The following is an 11,793-nucleotide window of genomic DNA, read 5'->3' on the forward strand; positions in this document are numbered from 1 at the left end:
TCCTATACACAAAAATTCATAGACCATGCATGATCTCTAAATGTAGAGTGTAGGGAAGCTATCTGAAGACTTTATTAGCTTTTTACTGTATTTAAAGTCTCTTTCTATCTTTACAAAGCTTTCTCATCCGGCATTCCTTTTGCATTATGTTTTATGGACCCTTGTAAAAATATTTACAACAGTAAAGGCAAAAGGTCATTACATTAAACTGGATTTGCAGAAAATACATGAAAAATAATGTCTGTCAGTGCTGAGCTGTTCTGCTATAACATAGGTTTCAGCTTCAGGAAAGTACATTTTCTCAGATTATCTGCATATGTTTGCATGCAGGGTAGTAAAATGTTTTCCTGTTTATGAAGCCTGCTACTTCTCATGGCTTATTTTCATCTATTTAAAGGTCAAGGAAACCCCAATTCACTTGGGGGGCCCAATTTGTCAGACAAACCAAGTTCACACCCCTGCACATCTTAAGAAAAAATGCACCATCCTAGATGGAAAAAACAGTGCTGTGTTGTCATTTTAATAAATTCCCAGGTACCCCCCCCCCCCCCCCCTTTAGACTGAAGGGCCAATTTAAGAATGCTGTATTCTTCGGGCTTGAGCATTCAGCTACAAAAACCATGCAGGAGTTCCTAAACTCTTGCATGATTTCTTTATTCGAATACCTCGGCTTCCTGCCAATTGGGCTTTTTTATCTGAACATGTTTTTCAAAAAATATAAAGCTTGGCACCTAAAACCTGCGGAGCTTTTTATTTAAAGGAGAATTATACCCCTGGGCGATAAAAGCTCCCTTAACTATCACTGCCTTGACTCCCCTCACCTCTTCCTTATTGCATAGTTCGCAAGTTTAACAACTGTCCCTATCGCTAACCCCTAGCTAAAACAGCAGAGTATCGCAGCAGTGTACCTGGCCAACATCTTCTTTGCAACTGAAGACACTTCAGGTCTCACCGCCAACACGGACCCTGCTTGCGCAAGTGCAGTTTAAGCAGATTTCCTGCTACCACCAACTGCAGAAGATGTCAGCCAGGTACACTGCTGTGCTCCTCTGCTGTTTTAGCTAGGGGTTAGCGATAGGGACAGTTGTTACATTTGTGATAAAGGAGACGTGAGGGGGGTCAAGGCAGTCATAGTTAGGGGGGCTTTTATCGCCCGGGGGTTTAGTTCTCCATTAAAAAAAATGTTTGGGGTAAAGAAACCTGGTTGGCAGCAAGCTAAGATATTTGAATTAAGAAATCATGCAAGAGTTTAGTAGCACTCGTGTGGTTTTAGTAGACAAATGCTTGAGCCCGAAGGCGTGAGCATTTTGAAATCAGCCCCTTAGGCTCATGCACGAGAATTAGATTAAAATGCAAAAATTAAGTCTAATCTCTGTTTTCAAGTTTGAAGAGTGACCCCTGAAAAAGGTATATAAGATGGTGGCATGGTGTTGTTTTTTTTTGGGGGTGGGCTGTACTTTTTTTCCAAAAATGAGCACTCCTGAAGGAAAAAAACTAGCTAAAGGATTCACTGGGACGATGTGTCTAACATATTGGCACCCCCAGGATATCCTTTAACACTATCCTGACTATACTGTATTTTCTTCAACTATGCATATGACACAGTTTAGAGTTATACATAATGTGTTTGAAAATTGTTGCATAAGGACATAAATTACAAGCATTATACCACAAAGTACTGTGACTGGGACATGACCCCTTCTGTGATTGATAGTATTTATAGCACACATATGCAAGTGCTGATTGCCTGAGCAAATGTAGTAGAACACACATCCACTAAAAAAGAAATAAATGAAAAATAATATAACCATAAGGCTCTTACTGTTAGCTTACAACCTTAAAGATATAGTTTAACAACAGCTAATAGTCACAGTTTGCAGATCCATGATCCAGAAGCTGAGCAGGGATTTCGGACTAAAGGTCTGGTGTCAGCTGTCAACTTACTGGCTTCCTAAACCTGTTTGTGTGACTTGTTGTCTGGCTTTTAAGATGGCCATACACGTGAAGATCCACTTGTTTAGTGAAGTCACCAAGCGGATCTTTCACCGATACACCCAACTTTAGGTGGTCGACATAAGATTGATCGAATCATTTGATGACCACATCAATGCGCCAATGTGCTCCCCATCCCAACGGGATTTTTAAACCTGCCCAGTTGTTGGCCAGATATTTTTTGGCCAGGCCCGTACAAGGGACCCATGCACAGGCCAATAAGTTGCCGACCATCTGCAGCTTTTATTGGCCCATGTATGGCCACCTTAATTGAAGGTGGAAAAATTAGACAGTTCCCATCTAGTAGATGTACAATACTTCTGGCATTGCCTCAGATCCTAATATTGTGGTTTTGGTGCATCTCTAATTATTATTATTATTGACCACAGCAGCAGCCTGTTAATTAGTTAATGGGATCAAAATAAACTTTTCTGATGAACAGATGATCAGATCAGATGATCAGGGTCAGATGATCAGGGTTTATCCAGATATCAATTGGCCTGGGCAAAAATTAATTGCAGTTTCCACAGCTAACCGCATTGTTAGGTTGTAGATTGAAAATTTGGGAAAACATGAGTTTTGGTGGGAGGGTATATAGGGAAAAGATCTACTACTTTGTTGACCTAGTGGAAAAGTTGGATATTTTGCCTGCTGCTTCAGAGAATTTAAAATCGTTATTCTACTATATTCAATAATAATCATGCCAAGGTGTCAGCACTTGCAAGCAACAGTTATGGTGCTTTTACCAAATTGCCACTGATTATAACAGGAGACAGCAAGGTTGTAGTTCAGGTGTTTTGATGCTTTATTTTTTGCTGCTGAAAAACACATAAAGAACACCAGACTTCAAATAGCTATAAAAACATCTAAAACTCACCACAAACGGAGGGCTCAGGTGCACTGTTCTGATCCCTCAGCTAAAGGAGTGGATATCACCATATACTGAAGAGCAGGCTCTCAATGAGCATATCTCCAAACAATTCAAATGTTCAATCAGTTCAAATGTCAATCAGTTTATTAAAGTACCATAGAACTCCTAAAAAATCTAAATCTCCCAAGGTGTTTCACGTTCACAAGACACTTAAGTCATCAACCATAACACCTGATTTCCTCCATATGCCACAGTCAAGTGTAGGTTCCACCTCACTCAACTGATTTTACCAGTTATTTGTTTGAATTAAAGAATTAAAGCAAGAAAGCTTATACTACCAGGACAATTATGACATTATTAAACCAAATTATGGCTTCTCTGGTCACTGAACAGCCCATTACTATATTTAAATTTTGTGTGAAAATCTGAATCACAATTCAGGCACATCACGTTTTGTAGTGTTGCTAGCCACAAAAAAGCGCGATTAAACGAGCCATAGACCACATTTCCTCATACTGGCTCCAATAATACCTCATAGCTGAAAACACAAAGCAGAAAGTGCTGTAGCGTCACATGGCATGTGCTATGCCTGTGGAATGCGGCCCAGACATTTGATTACAAAGGAAAGAAAGTTAGCATACTAATGCAATGACTGATTATCAGTATTGCAGAAAGAGCACATATCAGCCAAAAATGTATATAACGTGCTTAGGAAAGGGTTTCTCAAATTTAAAAAATTACTTTGGCAAGACTCCAAAGTCTCATTGCAAGCATCTGACTGGAAAGGACTACAGGATATGCGATTTAAATTCCAAGTAAAGTGTGCGCATATATATATTTATATATACAGGGACCAGTTATCTGGAAACCCGTTATCCAGAAAGATCCATCTCCCAGACTACATTATAACCAAATAGTTGAAATTTTTAAAAATGATAAGATATAACTAATCCATATTGAAAACACAAAACTATTGGGTTTATTTCATGTTTAAACAATTTTTAAGTAGACAATGCATGGTGATTCAAATAATTAAAAGACCCCTTATCCAGAAAACTCCAGGTCTGAATACCTGTATATTTAAAAAAGGTACATATATTTTATATCTATATTTATAAATATATCTATCTATCTTGGCGTTATATTACTAAAGCATATAAAAATATATATCAAGAATATGTTCACTGCATAGATATATATTCTCACACACATACTCCATATACATACACAAGTTCATCATACGTTAAGGCTATCAAAAACACTTAAACAAACCCAATAGAATTGCTTTGCAACCATTATGGATCTATGCAGCTTAGTTACCATCAAGTAAAAGGTAATATTTTATTATTACAGAAAAAATAATTTTAAAGTATTGGAATTATTTGCTTAAAATGGGCAGTAGGAGAGACGGCCTTCCTGTAATTTGGAACTTTCTGGATATCAGGTTTACAAATTAGAGATCCTGTATATATATATATATATATATATATATATATATATATATATATATAAAACACAAAATAGCCGGTACCGCACTCACAGGTCTTATAGAAAGATATTTATTCAAAAAATCGTGTCTAATGTTTCGGCTGCCATTGCAGCCTTTCTTTTTTGAGAAAGGCTGCAATGGCAGCCGAAACGTTAGACACGATTTTTTGAATAAATATCTTTATATAAGACCTGTGAGTGCGGTACCGGCTATTTTGTGTTTTACTATTTCGTATTGGACTGCACCCAGGCATCCTTGACTCTGTATTGTGAGTGCCTGTTACCAAATTTTGTGATTTTATATATATATATATATATATATATATATTTTGTTTGCATCAAAAACTCTCCACATTATTTTACAAACAACTGAAACATTTATTAATCATTTGCCTTGTTCTACCATGCCACTAACAGTATACCTGAATTCAACTATTCCAAGGACAAAACAATGCTGTTAAGGGAGCCAGTGTCCTTTGCATGTTCCACTTACTGTTCAGAGGAAAATGCAGCTGCTCCTAGAATCCTTTTTTAAAACAGCTGATCTTCATACTAGCATGCAATTTTGTTAAACCTGAAAATTTGACACAAGAAGTGAATATAAAAATACCAATATTGACGAATTTGCAAGAAAATGTGTGATGTGTATGTAAACTATAGGCAACTGTCCTGGGCCTGGACTTGAGAAACACAGAGGAGAACCGCACACTGAATGGTGCATGGTCAAAAAGTACTGGTACTAAAAAGCAAAATTCCCACACTCAAGATGTTTGAATCTTCTACTGAATTGTAAGTTAAATGCCCTGTGGGTTTGTGAATCCCCTACTAGCCTGATTTCCCTTCTTTTTGCATATTCCTGGCACCTGTAACCTAGATACCTGGGTAGAATAGTTTTTCCCTATTGGTTCACGGATGTTATAATTGTTTCCTGTAATGTTTAATATAGTAAGCGGGATCACATGGCTCTTGCCTTTTGGCCTCCACCTGCTGGAATGTCTGCTGGGCTGTCTTGGACAATAAGGCCCTAGTAAAGAAGAGGGACCACATAGGCACATGGGGAAGTATGAAATGTGTTTGTTTCTGTGCACCCCTGCGGTGAAACGCAGAAACAAACGCTAGTAATTACAAGCCCTAAAGGGCATCTCATAGTTGAAATGCAGGAGCTAGTTCACACTTGAGAACTGGTATCCATTATCCTTATTTGTTTGCAGCATGAGAGGTATTGTTTAACAACACTATTTCCTTCCTCTACACAGTAATGCAAGGACCCAACTGTGAGAGAGGGTTATGGCTTTTTAATTTTAATATTACTATTTTGACAAAACAAGGACCATTTTGTACCACCTAAAAAATACACAGCAATGAGAACTGCAACTCATATATTACAACTTCCCGTGTTTTAAGGAAAATCCCAGAAACTCAAGACACCTAGGATTTATTGAACAATTTATGAACACATTTGTTTAAACAACAGATTTACTGTATGCTGCACTCACAAAACAACAGTTGTGCAGATCATGCTTCCAATCAAAAGCTGATGTGATTGACTGTTTAGAACTAAGCAATTGTTCTGATCTACAAACCAGAATAATTAAGTTTGTCGTTTTCTCCCATTAAAAAAATACCAATCTCACATTCACACTATAGAAAGTGGTCCTCCACTGCATGAGCTTGATCACATCAGAATGTCAGCATGAAAGTTAAGGCATGCAATTACATACAATTTTGATGAATGTGAACTCTTTCCATACAAATGAAATCTGACAAGTCACAGGGTAATCATATGCTCATCACTCCTAAAGGATGAATGAGGATGCGACTGACTGACTCCTGAGGTCGGACCTAAATTGCCACACATAGAATCTGTCAAATCCCCAGAAACAAATCTTACTGTGGGACTACAGCCAGGGTTGCTCACTTACTAAAACAACAAGCCCACAAAATGGTACCGCACTACATATATACACACAAACAGTGACTGATAACAAGGTATACATGTGTGTGTATGTAATAATATACAAAATTTAAGCTGCTTTTACTTAGCATTTGTAAACACACAAACATGTATACTGAACTACATTTCTGTTGATCAATATTACAGCTTTTTAAGAAACATTTAAAAAAGCATTTTTATACAACAAACTATAGGAGTTGGAATGATCAGCAGGCATCACAAGTGGATAACACCATGTGCAGACTAGGGATAATGAGTAAAATATTTCGGTTGTATTAGAGCCACCTACCTCTTCTTCTGGAAGGCTGATCTCATCCTGAGAGCCCTCCTTTTCAGCTATGTTGCTGTTCATTGTGGTCTCCTGGGCAGAGGCTTCTGTGAATGTCAGTTTCTACAGTGCAGACTTTTCGCTTTCCTTATACTGGGAAGTGCTGGAGAAAGACTGGAACTTAGTTTCAAGCAGTCAGGTTACTGGTTAGTTTAATGAAAAGCATATCATTTAGATCCAAATATTATAATAAAGCTCTTGTTCTTTCAGAGTTTTGTCTTAAAAGTAAGATGAGGAAGTCTGTGGTTTGTACGAGTGATAAGGAAAGCAAGCGAGGGGGTGAGAGAGGAAAGGGGGATTGCGAGTGACTGTTGGTGATTAGGGTTAGGAGCAGCCTTTGCTTTCTGAAGGGGAAGGGCTTAAAGCAACTTCAGAGCCGGGACTACAAAACTCCCAGTTTGTGGGTGGGGAGCTGCTCTGTTTAGAGAGCAGGGAGGGCTGGTGAGAGAAAAAATCAGTATCGGGTCCAATTTCTTAGTTAAAAAATCAGCCGTGCTTGAAAGCGTCTTCAGAAATTGACGATTTCCAGACAAGGTCAAAGGGTGAAATGCCGAGAGATAGAAAATAGGCAGCGGCAGCAGGGTGAGAGAAAGAGAGAGTGGAGGGGGCGGAAAGAGTGATAAGCACTGTGTTTGGTGCTAGTGGTGAGTAGGATCTATTACAGTGCAAGTATACCTGAATGTTCTGGGTGCCGCCTTACCCTCCTTATATTATTTCAATTTGTAGCGATAGATCTTAACACTTTCCTGTAAGGTTAATTTAGGCAGAGGTTTACACCAAGGTGCGAAGTACACAATGTAGGAACCAGCAAAGATAATGCGCTCTTATGCATTTATTCTTGTTGTTGTTAGGATTCCACAAAAGAGGGAGCTTAGAGCCATGGCAATGAGACCTGGAGATTTGAGCTAAATCTGCTTTATCACAGTTTACTAATCTCTTAAAAATGCTTTCCCACCAGCAGTAATGTAAATCGTAGGTGACTAAACTCCACATGTGCCTCAGCCTTAGGGGTGACTGCACACATAGGAATTAGTCACCCTTGATATATCTGCTCTACCACAGGTGTCTAATCTTCTGGATATTCTTTGTGAGAAAATTACGTTCAACTTTAGAAGAACAAAGCAAAGCGTATGTTTTCCCAGTGGTGATTTACATTATTGCTGGTGGGAAAGCATTTTTTGGAGACTAATTTCCACATGTGCCATCACCATAAGGGCAATAGCCCACAGGAGGATTAGTTGGCCACGGTTAAATCTTGGCTACCGCGGCCAACTAATCTCCCTAAAATTTTGGGAACTAATCCCAGAAATGTGAATTCCCTGCAGGAGGAAACAGCACAACTTCACAAAACAAAGCAATGCATATGTCTTCCCATCGGCAATTTACTTTATTGCTGGTGGCAATCTAACAATAGGTGACTAATCTCCCTATGGGCCTTAGGATACTGGGAGACAAGGAGATTTATCACCTGCGGCAAATCTAGGCTACCTCAGGAAGCAGATCTCCTAGAAATACTTGTACCTTCATTAACATTCTGAGCGCGGGAAAATATCTTTTGAAATTTTCTGCAATTAAGCCAGATCATTGGATGTAATGTATTTTACATGCAGCAATCTGAATGTGAGCAAAGGGGTATTTTCTGGAGATTTGCCTTCACTTTAAGGCCCAGGTGAGGAGCACATATTTCCCTCAGACTCGCTTATATTCAAATCGCAGCATGTAAAATATTCTATTTTCAGATTTGGTGTCTGTGGGTAACAAAGGTTTCCTGCTGGCAACAAAACTGTTATTGCCTTTCTTTGACCAGGCAGACAGATAATGCCATTGGGCAAGATGTCTTTTGAATATCATCTGTATGCTGATGATACCCAAATTTACTATTGACCCCTTCGTTAACAGTTGAAACTGAGACTCAAATCTCTAACTGCCTCCTGGCTATCTCCAATTGGATGAACCAACGCCACCTCAAAATGAACCTAACAAAAACTGAACTAATGATCTTTCCGCCTAAGCCTGGTCCTACTCCCCCCTTTTCTATCTCTATCGAAGGCACCTTCATCAACCCTGTCAATTCCATGTGTTGTTTAGGGGTGATCATTGACTCCAGTCTCTCCTTCTCTGACCATATTAACACCACTGTCAAAACCTGTCACTTTTTCTTACGCAATATTGCCAAAATCCATCCCTTTCTCTCTACTGCAACAGCTAGGCTGCTCATGCATGCGCTCATCCTATCCCGACTTGACTACTGTAACCTGTTACTAACCGGCCTCCCTAACTCCCATCTTTCCCCCCTACAGTCTATATTAAACACTGCTGCCAGAATTCTCCTCCTCTCATCCAGGAGAGTTCAGGCCCTTCCCCTGCTAAAGTCCTTATCGTGGCTTTTTATTAAACAAAGAATATTTTACAAACTCCTTCTCTTAACCTTCAAAGCCCTCCATTCCTCTGCTCCTTACTACATCTCTTACCTTGTGTCTCCGTATGTTCCTGGCCGACTCCTTCATTCCTCGCAGAGCAACCGCTTGGTTGCACCTCCCACTACCATTGCTGTTTCCCGCCTTAAACCTTTCTGCCTTGCTGCCCCTTACATTTGCCCATTTGTGTCTGTTAGTTACCCCTCCCATATAGAATGTAAGCTCTATGGGGCAGGGACCTCGTTCATCTTGTGTTTCTGACTCTTATTGCAACTGTACCTTGTATTTATTTGTATTTATTGTTGTACTTTGTATTTATCCATTATCTTTAACCCCCTGTTTGTATTAATGTATTCCACTGTACAGCGCTGTGTACATAAGTAGCGCTTTATAAATAAAGATATACATACATACATACATGTCTACTACCCTTTAAGAACTTAACTATCAACCCAAATCCTTCACTGAAAGGACTCAAGCTGTTTTCTGATTGGGCAGACCAAGAAGATTGGAATCTTCTTTTAACTTGTCCAGTCAGATAGTGGATTGTGAGTCCTTCAGTAAGCAAAGAACACCAGTACTCTGGTGCGAAAAGCTAAGTATACAGCAGGGAAAAAATGTGTGCACTTGAGTAAAGTCACTTTTTTCTACAACATTTCCGGAGTGCTGCTGTTTTTTCATTTTAGCAGGGAAAAAATGTGTTACTTTTTTATTTACAGGGGTAGTTCACCTTAAAATTAACTTTTATTGTGTTATAGAGTGGCCTGTTCTTAGAAATGTATAGTTCAGGGGTGTAACTATAGAAAAAGCAGACCCTGTGGTTGCAGGAGTGTAGGGCTCCAGTTAAGGCCCTAATTTCAATTTCAATAAATCTTAGTAGAATAGGGATCCAAAACTTCATCATACTAAAAGTTAATATGAAGGTAAATTCCCCCTTTAAAACTGCAATGCTTCATAGATGGTGTTTATTTCTAATAGATACAGCAGAAATGCAGTATCTTAACAACCCCTATTGTGGAATATGCCAGGCTGCAAGATGTGCAAAAATCAAAATATGATCATAATATATGCTAGGAAATCATAAAACATTGTGGGCTGTAATCATAGTTACTTGTGTTTTTTGCAATATGTCCAGCATGATAATTGAGCCCTCTTATATGTTTTATGGTAAAATCATTCCATGCAGTACTGTAATGAGCCATTTAGATAGAATTCCTGTTTTGTGTAAAGGATACATAGACCTTTAATATGAATGTATACATGCTCAGGGTGCTTTTCTGACCAATTTACATTATTTTCATTATTTTTTTCTGTTTCAAAGCTATTAAGCTGTTTATTATTGAGAGGGAGAAAGAAACTTTTATTAGGAAAACAGAGAGTTGTTCTGATGTTGCCCTGCTCAGGAAAGACATCAACAGCAACATCAGAACAGTTTTTTGTTTCCCTTTCGAGCTATATCTCTCTCTGATGAGCCAGTGAGAGGAACTGACCAGCAGGTGGTTACAAAAATTATTAAACAGCTTAAAGCATTTTTAATTGTTTACATATCCTTTAAGGTAAATTGGTTATATTAATACTAGCTAGAAAGGGGTTTGCCAAAAGGAAATAATAGTGTGAGAACTAGGAAATATAGGAAATATATTCCTCCATATATGCATAAAAAGCGACAAAAATGTATCAAACAGTAATGTACATATTAAAATATTTAAATAGTTATTTACCAGTCTTCCTATTTCTGTTATATTGCTGCCCCCAAGGCCATGTTCACTAAGATTTGCACTTATTACTAAAGAGAATCCAGTACATGCTTCTCCAAAGAATTTGCAAATATGAGAAAAAAATCACAAAACTGCAAAATGCATTGGAGTCAGTAGGAAAAGGAAATTAGCTGTGAGGCGGCTAATGCAATTGCGCTCTCACTAGCAGAGTTGAATTTCCAGTTTAAAAAACAGAAAATCAGCTCTTAAAGTTACCAGGAGGAAAGTTACCGGCTTTTTGCCCCCCTGGTAACTTTGGGGACACTGTGGCCTGCTTGTTAGACAGACTTCATATCACTATGCTACAGATGTTCTTTATAGACAAAAATGTTTCTGTATTGCCAATTTCTTCCAAACCCCGCATCTGGTCAGTTCCTTTGATAGACAGGGAGAGGGCTCAGATCCCATTGGTTGATGTGAAAAGCAGGGGGTGGATATTAATGACATCTGTGTTTTTTTCCAAGTGTAACAGAATGCATGGTGTAATTAGCACATATCTGTGGAAATGTTCAAACTGCAAATTTCACCATGTCCAAAAAAGTTTGCGTATCCCTTCTTACTATTGTAAATTAGCACCAATGTTACACCTGTCATTAACAAGACACACAGTACAGGGCCTTCTTTCCACTTTTTGTGCTGTAAATATATTACATGTCCTGTGCATGTTGTACATGTGCACAAGACTTGTGGAGCATTGTGAGAAAATAATCCTGTTGAAATGCACCAACATTTTAGCACTTTGTTTGTAAATGAGGATCTCTGACTTCCAATTCACTTGACATTGTCTGTAATGCCATACCTCAGTGCTGTTCAACTTCTGTGGTGCCGAGGGCTGGGATTTCTCTAGCATTCATCGTGGAGGGCTGCTAATGGAAGCCAGTTTTGACCATTCCCCTTTTTTAAACTGCACCCACTTCAAACCACACCCATGTTATCACAAGACCGTGCCCACATTAATGGTGGTAGCGCAGCAAAAACCCAAATGC

The 11,793-nt window shown here is 38.8% G+C and overlaps 1 protein-coding gene across 6 annotated transcripts in view; it reads right to left on the reverse strand.

Moving 5' to 3' along the window:
• rbpms (RNA binding protein with multiple splicing) overlaps window positions 1-7,244 on the reverse strand; it is a 135,800-nt gene extending 128,556 nt beyond the window's left edge. Inside the window, exon 1 of one of the 6 annotated variants that reach the window (XR_004221349.1) lies at window positions 6,595-7,239. Coding sequence is in view for 5 of the 6 variants with exons in the window: in NM_001171852.1 (NP_001165323.1) it covers window positions 6,595-6,657 (63 nt within the window). In the remaining variant the exon portion in view is untranslated. 6 annotated transcript variants of the gene reach the window in all.
• Between the last annotated feature and the right edge of the window lie 4,549 nt (window positions 7,245-11,793).

The sequence above is a fragment of the Xenopus tropicalis genome, chromosome 1 (genome assembly GCF_000004195.4).
Source record: "Xenopus tropicalis strain Nigerian chromosome 1, UCB_Xtro_10.0, whole genome shotgun sequence".
Lineage (NCBI taxonomy): Eukaryota > Metazoa > Chordata > Amphibia > Anura > Pipidae > Xenopus > Xenopus tropicalis.